The following is a 26,780-nucleotide window of genomic DNA, read 5'->3' as shown; positions in this document are numbered from 1 at the left end:
TTCGTGTATCCACACTCGTAAGCTGGGCATTGAAGCTTCGCTTCAATTAAGCAATACCATAGACAACAAATACTTTCGATGAACCGCGACGGCGGTCCACGGTGCGGTGAGAACTGAGAAGTGGGTAGCAAGGCCAAGGCGGTGGCCTCATGGTACAGGCCCCGCAATCCCCTAACTACGAAACCCCCCCACCATTCCACCAACTTCACCCAACAGCAACCACAGTAGAGCCTGCGTTATCGCTTACCCAACCTTATCCCTAGCAACCTATCCGCATCTCTTCAGTCCATCCCAGCGCCCCCTACCTTATCACACCCATCTTGCTTTAATCACCTGGCCCTGGAAAAAAAAATGACCACCCAAAACCAAGCGCGCTTCAACGCCGAGGCTGCGTCATGGGACACCAACCCGGACGTGCAGCGCGCCACGGCGCTCGCCCACGCCGCCTACCTCGCCCGCCTGCCCGGGCCCGCCACACTCTCCACCTACGACGTCCTAGACCTAGGCTGCGGCACCGGCCTGCTGTCGCTTGCGCTCGCGCCGTCGGTGCGCTCCGTCACCGCCGTCGACCCCGCGCAGGCCATGATCGACGCGCTGCGGGCCAAGCTGCTGCTGCTGCAGCCGCAACTGCAGCAGCAGGCGCCGCCCTCCCCGCCCTCATCGTCCCCTCCCGCCGGCACCACCTTCCAGAACGTGCGGGGCGTGTGCGCCCTCCTGGAGGATCCGGACGACGAGAGGCTGCGGGTCGATCCGGTCACGGGGCGGGCGGAGAATGGGCGGCGGTTCGACCTGGTCGTGTCGCACCTCGTGCTGCATCACGTTCCGGACCTGGGGCGGCTGTTCGAGACGGTCTACGGGGTCCTGAAGAGCGGTGGGAGGGTCATGGTGACCGACTTTGAGGACTTTGGGCCGGCTGCGAGGCGGTTCCACCCCGAGGCCAAGATGGACGGGGTAGAGCGGCACGGGATTGAGGCGGGGCAGATGAGGAGGGTGCTGGAAACGGCGGGGTTCGTCGAGGTGAAGGTTGAGAGGGCGTTTGAGATGGCGAAGAAGGTGGAGACGGAGCCTGGGAGTGGGGTGTTGGGCCCGGAAGTGGTGTTTCCATTCTTGATTTGTGAGGGTAGGAGAGAGTAGGCGGTTATCAGGGGATTGGAGGGGTCTTGGGTGCTATGGGGGAGCCCAAAGGCCGGATTCCTGCATATTCCGACGGATGAACCCCTCCATTAGCAGACCACTTGCAGCGGGGGGGTGTGCAAGCAATCGCTCGCTCGGAAGCCAGCCCCAAGCTACCACTTACTAGGTATCCAAGGCCTCATAATACTTTGATGTTGGTCCCAAGCAATCCCGTTGTCAAAGATTACCACAAGGAAAGTTCGCAATCCGCCCGATACATTACCGACGTCGCCCGATTTTCGGGAGGATTAAGGAATTGCTCGTATTGCGTTTATACATTCACAGCATTAGCGTTCCTCTAAGTACCGCCGAATTGGTTGAACTCCGGTCACCGCGTGGCCACAGCAGCATTATTCCTTAGTGCATATCCTTTCAAGCCTCAATGCCTCCTGTCGCACAATTCGACTTTTGCAACGACCGACTGGTCATGTACAATACCCTATCCATTCTGCCCACGACTTGTTTGCCACTCTCCATGTAAGGGGTGACAGGCTGGGAACATGCTCGTAGAATCCTAATGTCGTATATACAATTTGACAAACGACTAGTATACTGGTTGTATCATCTAGGCCTGTTGAACTTCAGGTAACATCCGCTATTTGTCGGGCCGGTGGGGAACGCAAGAGCAAAGACACCACAACAAGGGCGACGGGATGCTTGCCAGTCTTTCCTCAGCTGGAGAGCTGCAAGTGTCCAACATCACTTGCCACCAACTGCCGAGCAGCTGTTCCGGCCTGCGCGCCAAGCCCTCCTTTCTTCCCTCCGTTTGCTCCTTCAACAGCACATGTTTCTTTTGGATCATGCTCCCCTCTCCAATCCCACATTCCTTCTCCAAAGTTGAACTTTCTCTCTGCCGTAGCAGCACAGTTCTCACCCTCAGACCCCCAACCATCAGTCGTATTGCTCCCTCAAACTCTCCCCAGAACACACCAACGACGGGCCCCCAAGTGTAGCGCAATCCTCCTTGGGGAAAAAGAGATTGAACTGGATGCCAGATTCAGAGATAAGGCTTCCCGGGGCGGCTTGATCCGACTAGTGCGAAATACAGCATTTTAGGTGCTGTACAACATAACAAACTCCTCGGCACCAAAAACGCAGCTGTGGAATAGGGGTTCTCTGTCATCTTAGACCACCATCTTGGCCTCCTCAACTCTGTATTTTGTGCCGCAGATGCCAAGAAGAATCAATATGGCGGTATCAGGAATTGAGGGCGCCTATCCCCCCGCTCAGAACCCCTTGACACATCAACATGGGTAATCGTGATCCAGGACAATCGGTCATCGGCAACATCGCCCTGGCCTCCTTGGCATCCGCAGCGCAAAGCATAGAGGTAAGTGGCCAATTTTGTGGGCATTGACGACAAATACCGCTTTCCTCCGCCGCTTCCCCATCCTCTGCCATTCCCCCCTCCGCCCGCTCACAACTACCTCGACACCGCGAACCCCCGACGCAAACAACCTTCTCGACATAACAGCTACCCCCACACAGCGGCCCCTCGGTCCTACAGGCCTCTCTGACGCAACAGCCCCCGATTATGCAACACCAACAGTCCTTGAACCCAACAACCAAAACAACAGTCCAAATTGCGGCACCTTAAGGTAAGATACATGCGGGTAGGGCACATGATCTCTCCATGTTAATAATACTCAGTCCTACCCGCACAGTATCAAACCCCTAGCATCCGGGAGTGCTAATCGTTCATGAGCCAGGGATCGGCCAACAAGGGCTGGATCGTGGGGAGCGCCCAACGATCCAAAAGGATCCAGGTAGAGGTACGGAGGTATTCTGGGAGAAAGCTTGCATTTAGATCGCAATCTTAACACCCACGGGCACCAGTAAAGCAATGCAACCTGTTAGCTGCACCTTAGCATTGAGACATCAGTAGTCGTTGTGACGGGCACCAAGGTGACAAGGGTTGTGTTGAGGTAAGGGCGTTCTCCCCCGGACCCTACGTGTCCATAGAAGTCGAAACAAAGCCGCCTCCATTCGTGTAATTCTCAGGAACCCGAAACTCGCGCAGGAGACTGACGCTACGAAAAAGTCGCGCCTCTCGGGCAATGAGCTACTGTACGTTGCAGAACACAGCTCCTTGAGTGTTTGGCTCCAAGGTTGCAGACCGGCAACGACTTCGCCAAACCCGACAGTTTCGTCCACATCCCACAGGGAAGGGGGTCTCGCTGTTCATCACATACCAACCTTCCAGAGCATAGGGCATACGTACACTCAGGAGGTGAAGGAAAGATGTCACCGCCAAACGTGCGTCTGTGAGAATCAGCTCGGTGAGCGGGGGCGGTTCGGCGAGCGTCCTAAGACTACGCAACGACGGCGGAAAACGACTCGGCAACGGAAGGATAACCGTTGCAGTGTAAAAACTCGAGATTGGGCACTAGCTGCAAGTTGGGCGTGGCGTCGTCAAGCGGGTGTCCGCGCACAGAGCTGGTCAAAGCCAGGCTTTTGAGTAACGCCAACGTAGAACTGGAGCCATCTGGCGGATCGAGAAACAAAATATGCCGCTTGCTGAGCAAAGGTAAATGCAAACCCCAGCAGGTTTGGTACAATCTGAGGCGGCAACGGAACCAGGACCGCATGCCCAGTCGCCTGCCTCTGCTCAGTCAACTTGCTGTGCCTCTCTTAAGACACGAGAGTGTCCTGGGCGGCCAGGGCCGGCAACAGACCTGCCTCGCAAAGACAGCTTGGCGCTGCGTCGAATATCAGTTGTGGACTCGAACTTCTGCCGTGCGAGGTCAAAGCACGGTGTACTGTAGTGGGTGCTCTGGTGGCCTGGCTGATATTGGCTTCGAACACCTTGGCCGCCAGGTCAGGTCAACCTGAGAGAGTTCGAACCAAGAAGTATAAGTCAGGCTTCGGAATGATGCACAGGTAATAATAAAGGAAAGGTTCAGCCGCCAAACTCATCAGCTTAGAGACCCGACTGAGACTTCACAAGTCCCAGACCCGGTCATTTTGGTTGTGGTCCGGCGAAGAGCGTGGGACGGCTGGGATGTTTGTACTGACAGTACCAGCAGAGATAACCGCAAATTTGTGCCAGGAGCTCCCGGGGAAAGGCCTGGGGCAGCTGGCAGATTAACAATATGCCGTCATCACAATGCACAATGCTGCGCTCGGAACAGCCATTATCTTCTCCTCCCAGGGTGGGACGGGAGCTACCGCTTGGATCAGCTCACGGACTGTTGTTCACTCATGGATTGATTGCTCATGGAAAAGGTCAATCAAGTGAGATAGATGATTACTCGTAAAAGATCACAGCATCTTCATATCGTGATGATCCGACATTTGTGCAAAAAGAATGGAGCTATAACTACCTAAACCCACAATGGTTATGAACAGACCCGGTTTGGACATAAAGAACCTCAATAGCAGCAATCCAGGATGGGAAGCCGTTGTGAAAGAGCCTATTGATGAAACAATGCGTCGCCCTAAATCCATTACCAAAGTCTAACTTCATAAGTAACCATAACGTACAACCGTACCAACGATTAAAAGGAGCCCAACCCCGTGTTATTCGGTCAACTCAACTCAACAACTCAGTCAGTGAAGTGAAGATTAAGTTTTCTTGCCTTTGAAAACTTTTAAACTTGAGGAAAAGCTGGGCTCACTGTATTACATTGCAACTTAATCAACGGAATCACCAGAAAATCTCAAAATCACATATAGGCCCTAAATTCCAGTCACTCTAGGGGGAACAACAGAAGATCAAAATGGCTTCCAATCCTGCCGGGGTTGACAACGCCCAGGCTAGAGTTCATTCCGATTCCTGAGAGGATGAATCTGAGCTTGGAGAGCACAACCTGCACTCCTATGAGGAGGGTCCTGGCCATGGAAACTCCCGACACAGACACTGCCTCTGACTCTGGAGCAAGCTCAGTCTCTAGGGAAGCTGACGCAGAATATGGCCATGGCATGGAGTCAGATGTATCGGTGCCTTTAACGGACCTGAGTTTGGACGATACGACTGACGAGGACGATGAGGAGCCAGATACTGATGGGCTGGGTCCCTGGAACCTCTTCGAGGAGCGCGTCCGGACCTTCGCCCGCACGACGGTTTGGCCGGGTGCCGACGACGACGACTTCACTGTGGCTGTGGACGGTGATGCCTGGTTATACCACCGAGGCAGACTCACCCATAAAGGAACTCAGCAAGCGTACCTTTTACATGTTCAACATGCCTTACCGATAACTAGAGACCGCTACCCCGTGAATCAGGCGGTGGCCCGATTGCGCTTTGTACAGCAACATACCAAGATCCCTGCTCTAGACCTCGTCAAGCTTGACGAGGCGACCAACAACATCTTCAACAGCCCTTACATGCTCTTCTCCTGGCCGGCTGGTGGAGAGGAACTCGAGCTCATGTACGGGGGAAGCGAGATGAGCCTTGAGACCCGGTGCCAGGTTGCCCGCGAGGTGGGGAAACTGTATCGGGAGCTGCTGGAGGCACAGAGCTCTGTGTATGGCAGGCTTGTTCTTGACCCCGAAGGAAAGGAAGTACGAGTCTTGCCGTTTACAAGCATGCAGATTCAGATGAACGAGTATTGCCTTGAGGAGCGTCTGGAATTCCCCGAAGGCGATGCTACCGCCAGACTGTCCCAGCCCTACGAGCCCAGCACGACGACCAAGCCGGGCCTCGTTCTGGACACTATGACCGCCCTCTTTAACAAATGGAAAACTGCCGACCTTGCTCGTGGCGAACCTTACCGCTTCCGAGTCGAGCTCACGGATAAGATGATGGCCATGGCCAAGGAGCTCTCAGACATGGGCTACTTTGACAACATGCCAGCCTGCTTCGGCTTTCAATATACCAGTTTACCGTCGACCGTCTTCAACAAGACGGCCGATGATCCCGAGTTCTTCGCCCTCACCGCCGTCACCGACCTCGAAACCCCCCCGAACCGGCCAATTTTCTCCCGCGCTATCTGGCCCTGGGAATTGGCGCACCTCGTACCAGCGTTTGTGGCATGCGTCACGCCCGTCAGATTGTGGGACTGGGAGCGGTTCCTGGGCGGATACGCCGAGGATGTTTTAAACATTGAAAAAGCTGTCCAAGGGGCTTATCGTGATGTCTGGAGGCCGTCCCGCCGCCTGATCAAGGAGGCCTTTGATGAGGCTGCAGGGCCAGTCTTCAGACGCCTTGCCTACGACCCAGCCTATGCGCTAGCCCGACGGCTGTGGAGGTTTGCGCTTGACGGCATCGGGAATGGGCTCTGGGAAGGTGAGTGCTATGATATGCTCACGTTGTGGGACTGGGTGAAGACGCCGGAGGACCGCGATCTTGTTGTCCGACCCGGAGAGTTCCACGAAAAGCCTATCATTAGCCGGATCAGGAATCTGAGGAAGCAGCGTGGCCTACCAGAGTCCCCTCTGGAATGGCATGACGGCCCCAGACCTGAGGGTTACTGGGATCATCGGTTCCCTGCACACTATTATTGACAGAGAGTTGCGGGAGGAAATGACGGGCGTTTACGAGGCCCTGAGACCCAGCCAGGCATAGCATAAGTAGTTATGTATAAAAGGAGGGGCTAATTGGATTCGCATTCTCTCTCGGTATTTCATAATTTTTACACAGAACTATTATGAAGTTTCTTGGAGTTAATGCACAATAATTACATTAACGTATTTGATAAGCGAGTGCACCAGATAAGCGAATGCACCACTTTCTACGCAACGCGCCACCTCCCCACGCAACATCGACTTTTGATACGCAACCCAAGATGCCTACTACTTTAAATGAAGCCAGGGTGATCCTGGCCCTTGAAGCTCTTAAGAAGGACAAAAATCTAAGCCTCCGAGCTGCGGCTAAGATCTATAACGTGCACCATACAACTCTCTTACGACGACGCGACGGCAAGCCTATACGATATGATCTTCTAGCCAATTCGCGTAAGCTTACAGATCAAGAAGAGAAGGCTATTGTTCGATACATCGTCGAGCTGGATATACGAGGATTTCCGCCAAGACTATATAGTGTTGAAGATATAGCTAACTAACTGCTATGCGTTTACGACGCGCCCCCTGTCGGCAAATGCTGGGTATACAACTTTATATAACGCTATAAAAAGATCCGAAAGCGTTGGGTATATCGGTATAATTACCAAAGGGCTAAGTGCGAGGATCTAAAGGTTATTGGCGACTGGTTTGCCCTCGTATAGAATACTAAGGCCAAATATAGTATTATCGATAACGATATCTATAACTTCGACGAGACAGGGTTTATAATAGGCATTATCTGTACGGATATAGTGGTTACTACCTCGGATGGCTATAGTAAGGCGAAGCTAGTCTAGCCTGGCAACCGTGAATTGGCAACGGTAATCTAAGGTGTTAATGCATTCGGCTAGGCTATCCCTCCGTTCATTATTTTAGCTGTACAGTATTATCTCCTTAACTAGTATACTGAATACGACCTCCTAGGCGAATAACAGATTGTAACTACCGACAATAGCTGGACTATCAATAAGGTAGGCCTAGATTAAATTAAGTACTTCGACTACTATATAGTACCCCGAGTAAAGGGCAAATACCGGTTATTGATCCTCAACGGCTACAAGAGCTACTACTCGACCGAATTCGAGCTCCATTACCAGAAGAACAATATTATCACGCTCTACATACCTCCGTATTCCTCTCACCTCCTCCAGCTACTCGATGTCGGCTGCTTTAGGCCGCTAAAGAAGGCGTACGGTCGCTAGGTTAAAGACTTGATACGGATATATATCACCTACGTGACCAAGCTTAAGTTCCTCTGTAGCTTCCGCAAAGCCTTCTTCGCCTCTATGACGGAGAAGAATATATAGGGTGGCTTCAGAGGTGCTGGCCTTATGCCGTACGATCTAGAGAGGGTGCTTTCTAAGCTAGATGTACGGCTTCGTACGCCGACACCCTTAAACTCGCAGGCCGGTATACCACAACCTTGGGTATTCCAGACACCATATAACCCTTAAGAAACCAACGCGCAGTCAACGCTTATTAAGACTCGTATTGCCAACCATTAAAATAGCTCCCCGACGTCGATGTTGGCTACTATGGACCAGCTTACGAAAAGTACAACGGCTATAATGCACGAGGTGACCCTCCTTCGGTCAGAGGTTTCTGCACTCCGTAAGGCCAACGAGGCACTAAGCAAGTGCCGGAGAGCTAAAAGAATACGCGTATAGTATAGAGGATCGCTTGCAGTACAAGATGTACAGAATCAATCAGGCTAGGAGGCCGTGGCGGGGGAGGTGGCGCAAGAAAAGGAGTAGGATGGTAGTGGTGCAGGGGGGGGTCGTACGAAGGTTCGGTGCTGTGGTGTGTGCGGCAAACCTGGCCATAATGCCCGTACGTGCTAAGAGGTTGCAGAAGGGTCTGATTCAGCTGTTTCTGATGTAATTGTAGTTGGTTCGTAGTGTTGATGTGTTGCAATTGAAGATAGTTGTTGTTGGTTGGTAGAAAGTGGTGCATTCGCTTGTCTGGTGCACTCGCTTATCAAATACAGTACCAAAAAATGAACAAATATAATAAATAAAATGTATAAAAATTAAATAAAATAATAAACCATTCACAACACATCGACACAGCGTAATAAACCAGTACTACAAACCAACCCAGGCAGATACGCAGGAACCGTGACATAAAAATTGCTCTCTGCTTCGACCGTGTATACTCTTTAGTACTTATTAAGCTGTTATCCAAAATTAGAGCCTCCGACAAAAAGCCCTCGCTCTTCCTCGTCGTGACAGATAGGCTACATACACAGATGTGTGCCGACGGCATATATTACCCAACCAGTAGCAGAAACCCGCTTGCGCGCGTGGGCGGATGCTATACCATACCTACCTACCGCCTCACCGCGTCCCCGTCCCTCCCGATGGTCCCCCGCCGTCCCCTCTCGCCCTCCCTCTTCGTCGCCCCCGTAACCCTTCCCCACTCCTCCCACTCCCGACTGATCTCCATCAGCACCCCGCCCATGACCTGCGCGCTAGCCATCAGCCCGTGGCCCTCCCCCTCCAGCACCCGAACCTCGCACCGCTTCATCGTCTTGCCCAGCCACCGCACATTGTCCACCGGCACGCGCGTGTCCCGGCTCCCGTGGTGGATCACCACCGGCCGCGTGATGTCCACATACCGAAATCCGATTGTGTGTCTCCGCTCCAGGCACACCAACAAGTCCACCGCCGGGTTGGCCCCCGTCGTCGCGAGCTGCCAGATGGCGTGCGTGAGCCGGTTGTCGTACAGTTCCTGGCGTTCGCGGTCGGCGAGCTGCGAGTTTGCCAGAGAGGCCGCCGTTGGGGGCATGTGCTCGTCCCTTTCCGAGTGGCGCCCAAGTAGGCCTTGGTTGGAGGAGCTGGAGCGTCGGTGGCGGTGGCCGATGCCATTCGAATGGCCTACAGTGGCCGGCGGGCTGGTCCCGGACGGGCGGACGCGGTCCATGTTTTCGTCGGCGGCGGGGAGGTGGGGGAGATCTTTGGCTAAGCTGTCGGCGTGGTGGACGTTCTCCTTGTTCTCTAGAGCGTGGACCATGCCCTTGGGCTGATCCTTGTTTTCTTTATCCTTAGCGGCTGCGCTGCTCTTCTTGTCCCGCTTGGTGCGCTTCTGTTTCGGCAGGGAGCTCGTGATGCTCGAACTGGTCGCCGTCATGAAACTGCTGTTTGCGGCCTTCAAAATCGGGGTTGGAAGGGCCCGCAATATCCTCTGACTGGTCGGAATGGCGTTTGTCGGGGGGAGTGGCGTCTGCGCGCTGGCGCCAAACACGTTCATTTGCGACGGGGGAATCCAGGGGGCGAGCAAATGTATCCTGCCGCGGATATGCTGGGGCATGCGGAGCGCCGTCGCGAGGGCGTAAATGGCGCCGGCCGAATGGGCCAGTATGGAAAACTTGGTGATCTTGAGAGACTGACAAATCGCGTACACGTCGTCTGATGGCGAACCTTGTGTTAGCGGGGGCCCCGAATGGCACGGAATAGAACATGAAACAAAAGCGCAATAGAAGCGCAACAAAACGTACCGGGCCAGCCCAACGGGGTCGCGGTCCCCTCGGCGTACGGCTCGCTGTCGCCAACGCCCGGACGGTCCGGCGTGATCAGTCGCAACCTCAATGTCAGCGCAAGTTCGTCGTAAAAGGCCGTGATGTATCTGGTCAATCCCATCCCGACACAGCAGAAGACGGCGCTTCCATTCGGATCCCCCACCTCGCTGAAGCTGACAACGCGGCCTGTCTGCGGATGTCGAATCTTCTGGCTGAGCCGGGGGCTGCACAGATAGCTCTCGACCGCGTCATCGATGCTGTCGGCGCTCCGTGGTCGCTCATAAGCAATGTGCGGTTGATCGCTCTGCGTGTTCGTCGCCGCCGCCGCGCCCGGTTCTGTTGCTTTCTCCGGAGTGAGGCTTGCCGTGCCGGAAAGCCGCTTCAGACGGGTGCTGCTGCGCTTCACCTTTATACTTGTCCCACCGCCCTCGCTCGTGTAACCGCCAAGCGGATCGGGAGTATGGCGGCCCGAACGTCGCCTGTATTCGGCGCTTGCTTCGCGGTCCCGACGGCGCCCTTGAGCAACGGCAGGCGACGGGGCACCGTCGTCGACGGCGTCTAAATCGGGGAACATTGCTGCGGCTGGCGTTGAAGGGGTCGTGCTGTAGATGTCCGGCCGCGGCTTCCCGAGCGGCGCCGGGGTCTCTTGCGGCAGGTCTGCCGAGAGCCTCAAAGGGTCGACCCCTTGGCCTTGCTTCTGAGCGGGGTGGCGCCGCCTCGCGCTGTCACTGCGGCTCGCGCCGCGAGTCTCGCCGTGCTGCTCTTCGAGCTCCGGAATCGCCCCGTAGGCACCGTCGCTATCTCGCTTGGAGGTCCGCGAGGTTCGGGCGGAGGACCGTTTCGCGTTGTTCCCGGTCTTTCTGAGCGACGAATCTCGAACGGGGATCAGCCGAGGACTTGGGAGACTGTCATTGGGGATCTCGGGTATGAGGCGGGTAGTGGCGGAGTCGGCGTTTGGCTCCTCGTTGATCACCGACTCGACGGAGAGCGGGTCGAGGCGAGGGGTCGTAGGGCCGCTCGTCGGGCCAAAGGCGTGCGAATTGCCGCCAACAGCGCCGATGCTCGCCCTTTTCTTCTCGGCTTCTTTTTCTCGCAACTGTTCTTTGCTGCTCATGTACATCACGCCGCGCTGGTTCCGCGGGCCTTTCCTCCCCCAGCTGTCGTACGACCGTTGGCTCCTCAGCGTGTTGTCGGCGCCAGGCGACAATGGCTCCTGCAAGCGCTCGATGCTAGGCTTGCCGATACTCTCGGCCCCCGACGTCAGCGACCCGCGGCTCGACGGCCGGCTGCTGCCTCGGGAAAGGAGCCCCTTAATGCCGGATGCGTCGCGAGTTCCGGGGCTCCTGGGCGACTTGGGCGCAGTCAGAGCTGAGAGCCCGCTCGGAGGTTTCGACGTCCGGATGACCGGGGCGCTCGCCGGGAGATCGCCTAAAGGCACATCCTCTTCTTCCCGCAATTCCCTCAGCGACGGCTGAGCATATGCGCCGTAGTCGACGCCAAACGAGCCGCCCTTGGGAGAGCCGGGAAGCGACAGACTCAGGGGGCTACCGAGGCCAATTGGGCCCAGATACGAAGGGCTGTCGAAGTGATTGCTCACGGGCCTGGATATCGAGGAGAGGGACGTGATGAGCGACGAGATGACCTCGGGCGACGCGGGCGCTACAGGCGCAGCCTGGTGGTTATCGGGGTCTCTGAGGTGACGGTCGGCGTAGCGCTCTCGGTCCCAGGTTGTCCAGTCGGCAAAGACGTCGTCGTTCGCGTCGGCGGTCGAGGGCGGGTGCGAGGTGTCGTGGCGGCGCGCGGATGGGTCACGGTGTTGGCGGGCGTGGCGGGTGCGCTCTCGTTCTCGGGACTTGCGGGGGATGGGAGGGATAGCAGCGGCAAGGGAGGACTGGTCCATCGTGGGCGACGGTAGCGCCGGCGCCGGCGGCGCGGGAGGGGGGTATTGTGCGGCGAGCTGCGGTGCTAACCGGGTTCGTCGGGCGGATACCAAGAGACGCAGAGGTGCTGGGTGCTCAGACCGGCTCTAGATCGACAGTTTGTCTCGGAGACATGTGCGGTGCGGCTAATTGCTGAGACTGCCTCCTGCAGGAAGACGTGCGTCGAGATGCACGTCGAGATGCACGTCTTTTTACACTGATGCTGGGTCCGGTGGATGGAAGCAAAGCCCGCCGTGCCGCAGCTCTCTCTCTCTCTCTTTGGCTAACGTTCGGCTGCTCCAATAAGAAAATAAAGAAAAAAAAATAAAAAGATAAAAAAAAAAAAAGAAGATCCAAAATTCGCTGGACAGTGGAGAAGCATGCAGTATGCGCACTGCAGCAGCAATTGTTTGCTGCGAGGGAGATGGTGCCAAGCTGTCACGCGGAGCGCAGAGTGCGGGTACGGCCGGGTGCAGAGAGAGCGCTGCAGGGCCGAGTGGAGCTTAACCGCAGGGAATAAAATGGCTTTGCGGATTCACAGAGCAGACAGGGCTTGGAGTCCAGGTTGGCCACGGACGGCGGACGGTGGACAGCGGACAGCGCCAGGTCAAAGCAAATGCCCATCCGTATTATCCAAAAGTTAATGGACTCTGGGTAACGTAAAACTATGGATTCACCGAAAAGAAACTGCGCACTGACCCCTGAGCGGTGGCCCGTGCGTGGTGCCCCTGAATTCGCAATTCGCTCCAATCCGCTTCCCCCAACAGCAGCATGCAGAGACGAAGAGGCTGGGGCATTTCCTCGTGACAATTTCAACTCGCCAGTCCAGCTTCCCAAGGCCGGGACACCCCCTCCCTCAACGAAACGAGCGGTCTACGACCCGAGATATCCAGGTTGGCGAATGGCGATCCGGAAGCACTTGCAGGTGTAGCTGATCGTCCTGAAACATGGGTCGAGTGACCTGGGATAGGCCTGAGCGAGCGGCAGAGACGAGTTCCGTGATGTTGCAGCGACTGGCTGCAGGTCCTGTCCCCATCCTCTCGGCACCTAATAAGGTAAGGAAGCGAAGTGACCTTAGGTAATGAGCTAAAAAGGTTAATAATAACCCGCCTTCATTGGCACCCCACCCTTAAATTCCCAGCACTCCAGTAAGGGCAGCTGTACGAGTGAGGGGTTTCACCAGCTCTCCGGGACATGGGGATAAGTCGGGTGATGGGCATTCCCTACCTCGTATTACAAGAGAGAGAGGGGGTGAGAGAGAGAGCTGCATTGCGCAGCCCTCAAAACAATTCGGGCATCGAGACTTTTATACTGAAAGCGATCCAAAGACTCCAAACTCCCGAAGCGATCCACGAATCACTGCGAATCTGGGGCTGCCGTTTTTTTTTTTTTTTTTTTTTTTTTCCCCTGCGGGCCGTTCCTCACGACCATTCTGCCACTCGAGACCGCCTTCTGGCTGATTGACCATCTTTGACTGACGTCATAGCTCAACCAAGGCGCAATCGGACAAGGATGACGGAGGTGGGCAGAGAGGGCAGACGGCCGTTATCGTAAGTCAGAAGAAAGTCGATGTGAATTAAGCCTACTACAGGCTTTCAGGATGGATTCCTCCGGCCAGAGTATTTTCATACATCCCTAATCTCTTCGAACAAGCCTGCCTGGTACCACGGAACCGTCTCAGCTTCACAACTACTAGACTAAACTTCGACATAACAGCTATCCGCAGAATCTCCAGGGCGAGATACAATGGACATACTACTCTCGTTGCCCATTTTGTCGTACTTTACCTCGGCCTCGCTGACATCATGGTCAACCTCTCTCAACCTCCTCTTCTTCTACATGACTTGGTCGACGCTGGTCCTCAGCCACAATCCCATCAAAATCGAGATCGTAGGAACCACAGCGCTGCGTATAGCGTTGTGGTTGGTCCCGTCTCTCTTCTTCCTGGCCTTTGACGCCCTTCTACCTTCCCTGTCGGAGAGTCTCAAGTTTAAGGGCGCCTCGGCTCTCCCGCCCCGCAACACCAAGTCTCTCGCGAAACCAGCCGGCCTGGCCCTCCTGAACCTCACGCTGGAGACGGCCCTTGAGGCCGCCGTCTCCGTGGTCCTCGCAACCGTCCTCAAAACCCCCGTCTTCCGCACCTCCACCACCCTCCCCCTGCCATGGCAGATGATCAAGCACATCTCCTTGCTCTTCGCCGCCCGGGAGGTGCTGACGTACTACATCCACCGGCACCTCCTGCACGGCCAGCCGGCGCCGTCCGTCCCGGTGCGTCAGCGGCGCCCCGACGGCGGCCGCCTCGCCCGCCTGCACGGCGCCTCCCCGCCGCACGCCCGCGCCGCCCCGCCCTTCTCCCTCCTCGCCAAGGCGGACCACCCGGGCCCCCACCTCCTCCACCGCTTCCTCCCCGTCTACCTCCCCGCGCTGCTCCTCCACCCCGCCGGCCTGCACCTGCTCACCTACCTCGTCTTCGTCGCCCTCGCCACGCTCGAGGAGACCCTCGCCATGTCCGGCTACGCCGTGATCCCGGGCATCGTCATGGGGGGCATCGCGCGGCGCACGGCGGTGCACCACTGCGGCGGCGGCGGCAGCAGCGGCAACTTTGGGAACTGGGGCGTCCTGGACTGGGCGCATGGCACGAGCTTGGGGAGGGACGTCGTGGGAGACTTGCACGCCGAGGCCGGGAAGCACGCGCTGAAGGAACGGGCGGAGGGTGCGGTGGACGATGCCGGGGGGGCTTTGCGCGGGGGCATGGAAGGTTTGCGAAAGGGGCGGAAGGCGAGCAGCGGGGTGAGAAAAGGGGGCCGGAATGGTAGTGGCGGGGAGTGAGATCGCGTTGGTCGGGTTGGTCGATCGTTTGGTAGGGCTTAGGCTGCCTTTATTCGCGCTTCTGTTCATGAGGTTTCGAATTGGCGGTCCTCGCCGATGGTAAAGGCGCTATAAAGAACTGATATCGTCCGTCTTAAGAAATGTTGTAATTCCACCTGCTGGCAATACACCGGGAGCTGGTCTGTTTCCATGTCTCGAGTCACTTTCAAGTGGCTATGGACCAAGCCGTCTATGCCGCTAGTCGTCCGATATACCAATGCTCCCCGTATGTACAATCTAGGCAGCGACTCCCTACGACGGTTTCGCCCGCTCTATATGACGAATTTACACGCGAATACCACTGAAGCCATCACCAGTAGTATGCACTAATATCAGAAGCTAAAGCCGACCAATAGCCACAGTGCCGGTCAAGCGGACACCCACCCTTTCTTAGACCTGAGCCACGCGACGCTCTCCGCGCCGGCCTTGACCCTCATGCCAAACCGAGCATCCAAAACGAATCCCTCCCACTTGGCGACCTTGTCCAAGTACTCCTGGCACTCATTCGTCTTCTGCCTCCGGAACTCGTCGACCTTGTCAGCTCCGTCTTTCGGCCACGCGTCCGGATTGCAGACGTCCATCCATGCCGTAGCGGCAATCTCATAATGGGCAGCAGCCTGGCAGTAGTCATCCCTAGTCGGCCCTTTGAACGCGTTTCTGCAGAGAACCATTTGGTTAATATTGACAGGTGCGCGTACAAGGGGGGTGGGAACGCGTACTTATCCACGCTCAGCAACGGCTCAACCAGAGCCCTCGCCTCGGCCCCTCTGCCCAGCTGCCTCAACAGCGCCGATTCCGCTAGCGTGCCAATAGCCGCCTCGTCCTTTTCCTCCTTGATCTTAGCGAGCTTCTCCGCTGCTGCCGTGCACCGCTCCCACGCCAACAGACCCCTAGCTTTCTCCAGGAGATGCGGCGCCATCCGCTTGCTGCCATTCCACAGGTAGATCATCTCCATAGCCGGGCTAACCGCCACCGCGTCGGCAAGGTCGATGTCCAGCGCCTTGGCGCGCTCTTCCCACTTCTGCAGCTTCCGGCACACAAACACCTCAAAGGGCAGCTGCTTGGCCATGAAGCGCTTCTTACCCGCGACCGTGGGTGCCTTGCGGAGGTGCTCCTCGGCCAGCCGCTTGTGCTTCTGCGCCTCCGTCTGGAGGACGCCGCGTTCTTTATCCCCCTCCCCGAGCTCCGCCGCGCGGTGGAACGCGTCCCGGTACATCTCGACCTCGGCGCACCCGGCAATGTAGTAGTACAACGCGTGGCTCCAGCTGTTGAGCTCGACGCACCGCAGGAAGTTGTCGCGCATGGCCGGCCAGTCCATGACGTACATGGAGCTCATGCTCAGCTCAAAGTTGTTGAGCGCCGTGATCTGGCGCATCTTGCTGTCCGAGTTGTGCGCCAGCAGCTCGATGGCCTCGTCGAGCCGCCGCGAGTTGGCGAGCACGCGCGCCTCCTCCAACTTCCACAGCCGCGAGTCCGGGTAGCGCTCGCGCATCGCCGCTAGCAGCGCCGAGCACTTCTCCTTGGGGTAGCCAACGGTTTCGTACTCGCCTTCGCTGTTTTTGCTGGTGTTGCTCGTGTTGCTGGTGTTGTCGCCGTCAGATTCAGAGGCGAAGCCGTTGTGTAGGTCGTGGTCCGGAGGGAGAATATCGGCCATGCCGAGGAAGGTGTTGTAGTAGTTGAGCAGGACCAGGCCAGCCATAGCGCCGTTAATATTAGGGAATTTAGTCGACTGCCAGAGCATTCTTAGGCCCCTGTCGCGATCGCCCTTAAAGCCGATAACGTACAGGAGACGTGAGAAAGCCGGGGGGACCATGGAGATGATGAGGAGGAGGATGCCGAAGCACATGTTTGCGCCACTGTGGACAAAAATATCAACAGTGGACTTGAAGAGCGTCTTGTCGATACCGGCGGTGTTGAGGTGATCTAAGCTGGCGGCGACGGCAGGAAGCTGCGGGAGCGCGTCGGAGCCCTTGGGTGTGACAGCGAGCTCATCTAACCTCTTATCCAGTGCTGCCACGTCTGTGGTGGCGGCATCGCGGCTGTCTGGCGTAGGAGTCTCCGGCGAGTCCTTTCCCAACTCTACACTTGCCCTTTCCCCGACAGCTGGGGTTTCTGTCTCCTCTAGGTCGGCAAACTCGGATTCATCAAAGCTGCCGGGCATCGGATCCTCGGCGAAGCTCGGCCTCCTCGGAGACGGTATCCTCTTCACCCCTCCATTCCGCACCGAGTCGAGGTACCGAACCTCGGCCTCCATGATGCTGTCCAACGTGATGAATGCTTTCCGCAGCTTATAAAACCCCTTGAGTGCCTCAGTCAAGCTCTCGTGCATGACGGCCACGACGGCGTTCATTAATTGGGCTTCTGCATGTACGAGGGCGTACTCGGAACCGGCGGGGTAGATCTTGCTCTCCCCAGCCGTGGCATTCTGCTCGGCAGCAGCGGGCCTCGAGTACCAGTATCCAGTGCCAGAGATAGACCCATTGGCTTTCTCGGCCTCTTTCTGCGCCTGCTTCATATCGTTCCATGCTCGGTTCTCTGCCTCGTTCAGCCGGTTCGCCGCTTCCGTCATGATATCTTTCTCGAAGCCAAGGAGGCTCCTCATGAAGGTGGAAAGGCCCAATCCGAGCTGGTGAAAAGCAGAAGCATCCTCGCGGAGACGCAGCCGGGCTTCCGCGCCCTCGATGTCGTCGTTCATGATCAGCGCAGCGGCCGCCATCGCATCTTCAATGTTGAGAACCTCCTGCTCCGCACCGGAGACGGCTGTCTTTGTCTTTGGCTTGCCATTGAGGGTTGCCGTGCTTGCGGTCGGACTCGGAACTGGACTGGGGACTTTTGACGACGATTTCGACCCTGTTGCGGCAGACGAGCCGCGGAACCAGGAGCGGAGGCTCGACATTGGGGTTATGGGGAGGTGTCCTGCTGGGCGAGCACACGCGCCAGTCAGGGAGGGCCAGGTTTGTAGGCGGGAGATGCAGTGGCACTTAAAGGCATGAAGCGGGACAGGTAGAAGCGAAAAGCGCAGGAGGCAAAACCGGCACACCCGGCGGCAAAACAACTGCCAGGCTCGTCGGCCGGGTTTCCTGGAGTCTGTTGGTCCAGCTTTGCGCAAGTCCGACCCTGGTCCTGCTGCCTCGATCCCACGGTGGGCACGGTTGGTTAGCGGAGCTGGAAAGCAGGCAACCCCGCCAGGGAATGATCCAGGCTGCTGCCCCGCCAGACGCGAGATAACCTTATGACGGGGTTACATCTTGTCGACATGCTCCAGGCTTTCTCAACTTCCGGACCTGGGGGACAACGATGAGTCGCAGCAAACACATCAGTAGATAAGTGCCATGAAATAGACTTTCTGCATCCTCATCTGGCCGCCATTAGAATTCTTTTTATGCATTACCTTACTGTATGAGCCGTTTTAAACAAGACGCTCAGACCAACCCATACCAACCAAAGGCTTATACAGGCATTCATCTTTCTACTACAGGAAGATCCGGACAGCCACGGAAAGAAGATGTGCTCGTAAAGTATTCTCAAGTGGGTAACGCTGTTTCACGCGCTAGTAGTAAACTCATCTGGCGAGCGTGCCAGTAACCCCGAAATTGGAGAGATTGCCTGCGCCCGACTCGGAAGCATTGCCGGAGGCAGCGGACGCCACAGCCGGGTCATGGTCCGTGCCCGTTCAGAAGGTTCAGCCCCGCCAAACTCGCTTGTGCCAGCGGATGATGCCATGCGGCACCAACTCGCAGTACGCAATTGACGCCTCATCAACCAACGTCACTGCAATCAGTTGTCACACACGTCCGACCGGGCTGTCACTCCAACCCGTTCACTACGGCCTCCGGTTCTTCCTCAAATCAGCCCAGGGCGAGCCGGCCTTTCCGGCGGATTAATTACCCCGTGACGCGGCACTTTCGCTGCTTCCATTCGCACACATCTCCCAATCCAGACCAAGAACCAAAGGCGATTCTTCACAGCGGTAGCCCAGCCCCCAAGCCCACAGCCATGGCCTCCTCACAAACCACCTCCAAAAAAGACGACAAGGCCGCATCCGCCGAGACCAAGCCCGAGCAACAGCAGCCGGCTGCAGAGAAGAAGCCCGCCGCTCTAGAGGAGGACGACGAGTTTGAGGACTTTCCCGTGGACGGTGCGTCGCCAACCACTTCCCCCTGTCCTCCTTAACCCGACCCTATTCAGCCGCCAAAAGAAAAAAATAAAATAAAATTAAAAAAAAAAAAAAAAAAAAAAAAAACACAAAATAAAAGAACACGACAAAAACGTTAACTAACCTCTCCACGGAAAACAACAGACTGGCAAACCGAGGACACCGAGGCCGCAAGTGGCGGCGGCGACGGCACGACACAGCACCTGTGGGAAGAGTCGTGGGACGACGACGATACGAGCGACGACTTCTCGGCCCAGCTCAAGTACGTTTCCCCATATCTGGGCAGCTTTCCCCCCGCCCATCGCGAATGGCGGTCGAGAAAGAAAGCAGAATGCTGACGGGTGCATACAGAGAGGAGTTGAAGAAAGTCGAGGCGTCCAAGAAGCGGTGATCTTGACGTGCGGGAGGGATATTATTAGATCTACGAGAAACGAGACGGTTTCCATTTCGCGAACCGGGCAAGGTCCAGATTCTTGTAGATGAGCTAGTGGATGTTCAAGAGATGGCTGGTGAGGTCTTGAACCTTGGCAGCTGCTAGCCCTGTGGTTTGACGAAACGTGGAGACCTTATCCCGAGTATAGATTCTCAGTAAACACGGTGGTCCGGACTTGGAGGCAAGGCTTATTTGGCAGCCGGGTGTATCCATCCTAACAGGTGTAAAAAAAGTGAAAGCCACAGCACTCGCAACCAACCCCAGGGTTGCGATAATTATGCCAGCAAAAATATCAAGTTTTGAGTCTACTGGATTGCGGAGCTACCTTGTTTTTACTAATAACCGGCTTGCAGCATGTCACTCATGAGAACGCCATCGAATCCCACATCAAACTATACCACAACGAATGACGCTCCTACTTACGCTCGCTCAGCGCGACGACACCAGGCAGCTCCTTGCCCTCGAGCAGCTCCAAGCTGGCGCCACCACCAGTTGACACGTGGCTGAGCTTGTCCTCAACGCCGTACTTGGCCGCCACGGTAGCTGTGTCACCACCGCCAATGATAACGATCTTGCCGCTCGCGGCAGCCGCAACCGCCGCGTCAAGGGTGGCTTTGGTGCCCGAGGCGAACTTGTCAAACTCGAAGACACCGGCGGGGCCGTTCCACAGGATGGTCTGGGCCTCGTCGATGGCCTGCTTGTACAGCTTGACCGACTCCTCACCGCAGTCCAGGCCCATCCAGCCGTCGGGGATGCCCTCGGCGTCGGTGGCCTTGCCGACGTTGGCGTCCTTGTCGAACTTGTCGGCCGTGATGTAGTCGACGGGGAGCACCACCTTGACATTGTTGTTCTCGGCCTTCTTGATCAGGTTGCCCACCGTCTTGGAGCCAGCCTCGTCAAAGAGCGAGTTGCCGATCGGGACATTGTAGAGTGTCTTCTTGAAGGTGAAGGCCATGCCTCCGCAGATGACGAGCGTGTTGACCTTGTCCAGCAGGTTGTCGATCAACTGGATCTTGTCCGACACCTTAGCGCCGCCCAGGATGGCCAGGAACGGCCGCTTGGGCGACTCGAGCGCCTGCGCGAAGTAGTCGAGCTCCTTCTTCATCAGGAAGCCGGCGGCCTTCTGTGGGAGGTCAACGCCGACCATGGAGGAGTGGGCGCGGTGTGCGGTGCCAAAGGCATCATCTACGGGAGATGCCTACGTTAGCATCGGCGTTTCCGTCCAGCGGGGTGGGAGCGGACTGACTGATGTAGATGTCACCGAGTTTGGTCAACCCCTTGCGGAACTCATCCACCTTAGCCTTGTCTGCCTTGATTTTGTTGCCTTCCGAATCGGTGCCCTTGCCCTCTTCCTCGATGTGGAAGCGCAGGTTCTCGAGAAGGACAACGCCGCCATTATCCGCCTTATTGACAATCTCCTCGACCTCTGGCCCCACGCAATCGGGCGCAAATGTCACGCTCTTGCCCAGCAGCTTCTCGAGCTCAGGCACAACAGGCTTCAGGGAGTACTTGGGGTTGGCCTGGCCGTTGGGACGGCCCAGGTGGGACATGAGAATGACCGACTTGGCACCGTGGTCAATGGCATATTTGATCGTCGGGACGGCGCCCACGATACGCTGGGGGTTGGTGACCTTCTTGTCCGCGTCAAGGGGAACGTTGAAGTCGACCTGCAGCGAAGCTCAATGTCAGTTCCACCGAATATATGCAGAAATTCAGGGGGCAGCTAAACGCACCCGAATAAGGACGCGCTTGCCCTTGAGGTCAACGTTCTCGATCGACAGCTTGTTGGCCAGAGACATCTTGACGACCCTGCTGAGGAATTGACGAGAAAAAGGCACGATCACTTTGACAATGAAGGTTAGGATCCCTCGCTATTTTGTCTGGCGATTAATTTGTTGAGCGGGAAAACACGCAGTGACAACGGGATGAGCTGACCAGGTCCTGTTGGGGTGGAGGGGTAGAGGGGTAAAACGAATGGTGGGGTCATGCTCGTGAAGCTGTGACGTCGGCTGGCTGTCTTGGCTTCCAAGTGCGACTCCCTCGATCAATCACAGTTCAGTAGCAGGAGCTTTTATCGTTTCGACAATGATGTCTCGCATTATGTACTGAATATGTGTTCCTATATAGCTACCTACCTCATCCTCATAACCGCACTCGACATCGCAGCTTTGCCATGCCTCAGACAAATTTAAACTCTCAAGAGCCCCCACCCACAGCTGGACATGGAGCAGAGAATTAGCTCAGGTACCGCCCGGTTTTTGGCGATCCGGGTTCCGATTCCCGACCAGTGACATGTGGATTGGATCCAATGTGTGAGGGTTAAGAACCTCGGAGTATGTGTTCGGCTCATCCTAGGTATTGAAACACAACAAATTCGCAAGAACGTTTGCGTCGTTCCAAGTCTGTTCACAAATAATTAGTGTTGCAATTTTCGAGGAACAATCCCGGATCCGCCAGGAGCTAATGACCCCTTCAATAGCTCAAAGCAACAACATCCACTCAACATCACTGGCAATATGCATAGACGCCTATGCAGGACATTCCGACCTGAATAAATGGCGCAGGGCATGCTCGACCGGAAGCGGACTAGACATGTTGAGAAAGAAATTCGATTCGTGTTATCATTACAAAAGTATCCACCTACCGCCAAAATGAACAATGATCCTTCCAACTCCGTTCGCCATCGGAACTGACAATTCAGACCGTGTTCCGGGGGTCCCAATGCTGTGACCAATTTCTAAACCCCATGGAGATCACGCGCGATAACGACCGCCCGTCCTAGCTTTCGGCCCGTCTTTTGAGGGGCACAGGATATATCAATACAACCCGCCGTTACCTTACGGCAATCGGATATCGGATGCCTTGGGGATGCGGTTCTGCTCGAGCTCCCCAGCGGCGTTGGTAAGCGATAGGTATGCGGTCCACGCGATTCCAACTGTGGATACGAAAGGCTGCGCCAAGGAAGGTCAGTAACCGGTCAGACAGGAAGGAAACGATTTCCAGCAGCTCGGGGCAACTCACCAGTTGGAACTGCACTGGCATGAGCCGGAAGTTGATCACCTGCACAGCGGGCCAGAGCATGTAGTTTGCCTTGAGCGTCGGCACGTACATGTCCCGCAGCTTCTGGGACACGGCGCGACGCCCCCCACCCTCGGCGACCGTCATGGCCGTGAAGAAGGCGGCCACGCCGAACGGCGCGAAGATGAGCTGGTCAAAGGCCACGCGCTTCATGGCCGGCAAGAAGGCACTCGACTTTGTGATCGGGAAGCACCGCTCGAGGAACTTGAACCATCGGAACTGCACGGGCGCGATGCAGAAGCCGTAGGCCATGAACCGCGTCAGGCGCTCGAAGTCGAAGGGGGGCGGCAGGGCTTTGGACTCGGGGATCAGCTCGCGGTCGCTGAAGGGGTTCTTGCGGTCGAGCTCGTGGATCTCGATGGCAACCGCGTCTTCGCGCGGACTGAGGTGTCCGCTGGGATGCTTCCGCAGCGCGCGCTGCCGGATCGAGGTGATTGTCTGTGCGACGGTGTCGGCGACCCCACCCAGGATCGAATTTGTCACCATCATGGTGAGAACTGTGAAGGGGGGTAAATAACCGTTAGCATCTCGGCGTGATGGAGGGGATTGGTAGGTGGATGACAAGAACGGAAAGGGGACGCACGAGGTCGTTCATCGTAATACGAGTTGAACCGGCTGGTGAGCCGCGCTAGGAGGGCCATCTCGATGAAGAAGATAATCGCGTGCAACAAGGGCTGAAGAGTAGAAGCATTCTAGTTAGCGTTCGCTGCGTCTTGGGACCAAGATAAGGGTTCGCGACAGGTAAAGTGTGGATCGACAGCGAAAGGTTGGCAACAGTGGCAACCGGCTCCACGTCGCGCAACGCCGCCCCAAAGATACGAGTGATGGGAACTCACGATTCGGCCATAGATGAATTTGCTGTTGATTGTGCGAAGCCACCGCCGGCGGTTCAGTTCCCAAGTCATTGTGAAAGTCCCTGCAGCCAGACTTGGAATGCAACAGGGCAAGTTCTGATATCAGATGGGAGGGTGCGGCTCCCAGCCCGCAAGAAAATGATCGAATTGTTGGCAGGCCCTGGCAGGGCGTGCTGCGTCTATGACGACAGGTGGCACAGGCCTCGCAATCCCCACGATAGCGTCAGGGGCGGCGTTCGACCAGTAAAATCGGTGCGGGCCCGCAGGGCTGTTTTTCACGATAAGCTTTGGTTCGATTTCTCGTGGCGTGCAGTGCTCGATCCCGATTTTCGACGGTAACAGTAAGAGCGCGATGCCGTGGATTGTGGGAAGACTGATTGTGGCTGATGGACAACTTGACACTTCCACCCCGACAGAGTTGGCCGGTTGGGCCGCGCCTGTGTCGGATTCGGCAATCTTCCATTCCAGCTGACTGCGACTGGACGCCAACCCTCCGCCACACTTTTAGCCGCAGATCGCACAACCCCGATCCGCGTTTCAACATTGTACAGTACTTTTCGAAGCTTTCTACTGATAGCTTATGATTCTGGTGTCTCTGGATCCATAACGTCCTTTATTTTCTTTTTTTTTTTCTTTTTTTTCTTATTTTTTTTTCCAACATGGAAATACCAACGCTTGGCGGCTATCGATCTCTTCTCGGAGATGCCGGGGATGAAGGGTTAGGGTTAAATGCATATCCGCCTCTGGGATGCCGAAGTTCCGGAGCTGACGATTAACGACTAAATTGTGCGAGCCCATCACCCTACAAACCGAGTCATTTCTGCTTTGGTGCAGCGATGTAACCATTGTCGTACCCAAGCTGAGAGTCGTGTTGAAATCCGGAGAGCTCAAGTACACCTGTAGTGGTACCTTCTATTGTTGTTCAAGCATCAATATCCCGGGGTGTGATGTTGTACTGTACAGTACAACTTGTGAGCAGCTTGGAACGGAGACAAGGGCGTATAAATTCCAATAGTAGCTACGAGGTTGCTAAGCATCTGACGTGAGAGACGGTCCAATGTGGTAGCCTCGAGTAAGCTCTTAAATCTAGGTGGCTGAAATGTGACGAACAAAGTGTATAACCCGAGTTACCAGCTCGTAAAACCATAGAAATTTGATCTCCGATACCACGATGAACTGATGAGGACTGTCTAAGAGACCTGCAAATGAAGAACGATAGACTTGCTCATGCTTCGTTTCTCAACTGTCCGAAGACCATCGGTTATCGCCACACTCTTCACAGCTGTGGTACAGAAGATTGCGGATACGATATTCAAACGAAGAGTCGGGACTAACTGTGGCGTTTACCTGACGGGGTCACACCCATGGGTGAGTAAACCCGGAATCTTGGAAACAACACGAGCCCACAGATCATAGATCACCGGAGATATCGTCCCTACCGAGATGAGGCCGTAATTTCGTAAGCATGGTGAACGTCGGAATACGCGGCGCAGCAGACGGTCCCAATAGGCAGGAGAGATTATTAGATCGCTCGATTAATAAGCTCATGAAGCCTGTCTCTAGCTCGCCTTTGCGTTGGATGATGTTCGATAATGTGCTCGTGCCCCTAAGCGCGCTACACTGGTATCATTATGGCGATGGGTCAAGCTAAGCTTTCGTGGTTACCACCGATTTGAGCTTGTTTGTTCTGTTGACCTACTTCGCTCACCAGGGTCTGTGGACCACTCCAGCGATTCGCTTTGTTCGCTCTGTCATACACAGGTCCACCTGCAGCACGAAGAGAGCGCTCTTTCTGATTTTTACAGGAACTGTCCGTGAAAGATAACTCCTCGCCGTGGGCCTACTTTACGTCCGAAATGAGTATGGAATGACAATATGCTAACAAGTCCTGCGAAGGAGATGTGTACAAATTATGGAATACCTCTATAGCAGCCTAGGAAGGGCGGCACAACCAGAATCCAATTGGCCAAACAAACAATAGACCGGTCTAAAGGATGCAGCACAAAGTGAGTGAGCCAGCCCGATACAGAAACGCCTCGAACGATTCCCGCTCTACATCCATCTCCTAACTCCTGTGAATGCTAGCTGATACGAGCACGCCCAAGCGGCGGTATATGCCCAGGCGCGCCGACAACAACAAAGGGGAAAAAGAACCAGCACAAGCAGGTTTAGCGTCAATTATACCTTAGGGTAGGCATCTCGGCCCGGTCGGTCCCATATGCCGGCATCTCTGTCGGCCCATACCCAGGCCCGGGAGCCTCGTACACCTGCATTGTTGCATTCAGCTCGGACATGCCCCCCCACGGCTGTGGCGCGCCACTGTAGTAGTGCTGGAACTGCTTTTGGCTGTCGATGGGCGAGACCGCCGTATACCCCGGCGGGGCCGTACTGCGGCTGCTGCCATCCGAAAGGGCCGAACCGCCCATTTGGCTCCGGCGTCGGCGCCATACGTAGACGGCAGCTGCGACTATGGCGAGAAAGAGGACTGCGGCGCCCACGGCGATTCCGGCGATGGCGCCGATGGAGAGATCGTTGGAGGCATCCCTGCTGCCGGTTTGCGCATCTTGGGTCGCGGTGGCGGCCGAGGTCGTCGGGGACGAGTTCGAGGGGGTGCCGGAACTTGAGGTGGCGGACGAGGTGCTGGTGGTTAAGGAAGACAGGTCGGATTCCTTCCATGCGAGTTGGATCATGGGAGCAAAGAGGTTGAGCACCGATACGTTTGCGCTCGGGTTGGGAAGCGTGGTGAAGCCGAAATTGACAGTGGAGCCGGCATCACAGCTGAGGGTCGGCAGTTCAGTTGACCTGACGCCTGAGATGCACGTCTGGCCCCTGAGGTTGTCGCATTTAAATCCCGTCGGGCAGCACCCGATAAAGGTCTCTTCAGGTTCCATGACGAATTGGTGCTTCCACCCCGTCGTCTGGCCGGCCACCGCCGTGCATGCCGACGTGTAGCCGGCCGGGCAGATGACTCCCGGCGAGTAGAAACCCCACCCTAATAGCATCTGCTCGGGACTCACAGCTCCTACTGTCGGTGCTGGCCAGCAACTCGGGTCATCCTGCACCGTCCTCGGTGCGCATGTCTGTCCCCACCAGGCGACATCGCATGTCTCGCAGAGGCCGACCGCGACACTGCATGGTGCTGGCGGCGTGAAGGTGGTTGTAAGCGGGCCGAGAACGATCCGCCTTTGGTTGGTATGCGCCATGGTGACTCAGATGCCGTCCCCGCCTCTCTCCCAGTTGCCTTCTCAAGCCTCGTAACGGTTGCCGGATGGATGCGCAG

General features: G+C 56.2%; 9 protein-coding genes across 9 annotated transcripts; 4 read left to right on the top strand and 5 right to left on the bottom strand.

Annotated features, from left to right (window-relative positions):
* Window positions 1-351: 351 nt before the first annotated feature.
* On the top strand, window positions 352-1,134 carry MFIFM68171_06709 (uncharacterized protein; the record flags this gene model as incomplete). Its single annotated transcript, XM_071062129.1, has 1 exon — window positions 352-1,134. One exon carries the CDS (start codon window positions 352-354, stop codon window positions 1,132-1,134), a length of 783 nt encoding a protein of 260 aa, XP_070918230.1.
* A 3,960-nt stretch (window positions 1,135-5,094) lies between these two features.
* Window positions 5,095-6,618, top strand: MFIFM68171_06708 (uncharacterized protein; the record flags this gene model as incomplete). Its single annotated transcript, XM_071062128.1, has 1 exon — window positions 5,095-6,618. One exon carries the CDS (start codon window positions 5,095-5,097, stop codon window positions 6,616-6,618), a length of 1,524 nt encoding a protein of 507 aa, XP_070918229.1.
* Window positions 6,619-9,003: 2,385 nt separating this feature from the next.
* MFIFM68171_06707 (AB hydrolase-1 domain-containing protein) lies at window positions 9,004-12,092 on the bottom strand (the record flags this gene model as incomplete). The annotated part of the gene is made up of 2 exons (XM_071062127.1): window positions 9,004-10,082; window positions 10,172-12,092. 2 exons carry the CDS (start codon window positions 12,090-12,092, stop codon window positions 9,004-9,006), a joined length of 3,000 nt encoding a protein of 999 aa, XP_070918228.1.
* A 1,765-nt stretch (window positions 12,093-13,857) lies between these two features.
* On the top strand, window positions 13,858-14,940 carry MFIFM68171_06706 (Fatty acid hydroxylase domain-containing protein; the record flags this gene model as incomplete). Its single annotated transcript, XM_071062126.1, has 1 exon — window positions 13,858-14,940. The coding sequence occupies one exon, from the start codon at window positions 13,858-13,860 to the stop codon at window positions 14,938-14,940; it is 1,083 nt and encodes a 360-aa protein (XP_070918227.1).
* A 407-nt stretch (window positions 14,941-15,347) lies between these two features.
* On the bottom strand, window positions 15,348-17,875 carry IML2 (Mitochondrial outer membrane protein iml2; the record flags this gene model as incomplete). The annotated part of the gene is made up of 2 exons (XM_071062125.1): window positions 15,348-15,636; window positions 15,699-17,875. The coding sequence occupies 2 exons, from the start codon at window positions 17,873-17,875 to the stop codon at window positions 15,348-15,350; spliced, it is 2,466 nt and encodes an 821-aa protein (XP_070918226.1).
* A 1,100-nt stretch (window positions 17,876-18,975) lies between these two features.
* SEM1 (26S proteasome complex subunit) lies at window positions 18,976-19,526 on the top strand (the record flags this gene model as incomplete). Its single annotated transcript, XM_071062124.1, has 3 exons — window positions 18,976-19,117; window positions 19,280-19,397; window positions 19,487-19,526. The coding sequence occupies 3 exons, from the start codon at window positions 18,976-18,978 to the stop codon at window positions 19,524-19,526; spliced, it is 300 nt and encodes a 99-aa protein (XP_070918225.1).
* Window positions 19,527-19,983: 457 nt separating this feature from the next.
* PGK1 (phosphoglycerate kinase) lies at window positions 19,984-21,367 on the bottom strand (the record flags this gene model as incomplete). Its single annotated transcript, XM_071062123.1, has 3 exons — window positions 19,984-20,753; window positions 20,815-21,235; window positions 21,302-21,367. The coding sequence occupies 3 exons, from the start codon at window positions 21,365-21,367 to the stop codon at window positions 19,984-19,986; spliced, it is 1,257 nt and encodes a 418-aa protein (XP_070918224.1).
* Window positions 21,368-22,405: 1,038 nt separating this feature from the next.
* On the bottom strand, window positions 22,406-23,551 carry MFIFM68171_06702 (Vacuolar membrane protein; the record flags this gene model as incomplete). The annotated part of the gene is made up of 4 exons (XM_071062122.1): window positions 22,406-22,519; window positions 22,590-23,143; window positions 23,230-23,320; window positions 23,483-23,551. The coding sequence occupies 4 exons, from the start codon at window positions 23,549-23,551 to the stop codon at window positions 22,406-22,408; spliced, it is 828 nt and encodes a 275-aa protein (XP_070918223.1).
* A 2,123-nt stretch (window positions 23,552-25,674) lies between these two features.
* MFIFM68171_06701 (Osmotin, thaumatin-like protein (Fragment)) lies at window positions 25,675-26,703 on the bottom strand (the record flags this gene model as incomplete). The annotated part of the gene is made up of 1 exon (XM_071062121.1): window positions 25,675-26,703. One exon carries the CDS (start codon window positions 26,701-26,703, stop codon window positions 25,675-25,677), a length of 1,029 nt encoding a protein of 342 aa, XP_070918222.1.
* Window positions 26,704-26,780: the final 77 nt, after the last annotated feature.

Source organism: Madurella fahalii (assembly GCF_045866475.1).
Source record: "Madurella fahalii IFM 68171 DNA, scaffold_3, whole genome shotgun sequence".
Classification (NCBI taxonomy): Eukaryota; Fungi; Ascomycota; class Sordariomycetes; order Sordariales; genus Madurella; species Madurella fahalii.
This window is presented reverse-complemented; position numbering and strand designations above follow the sequence as displayed.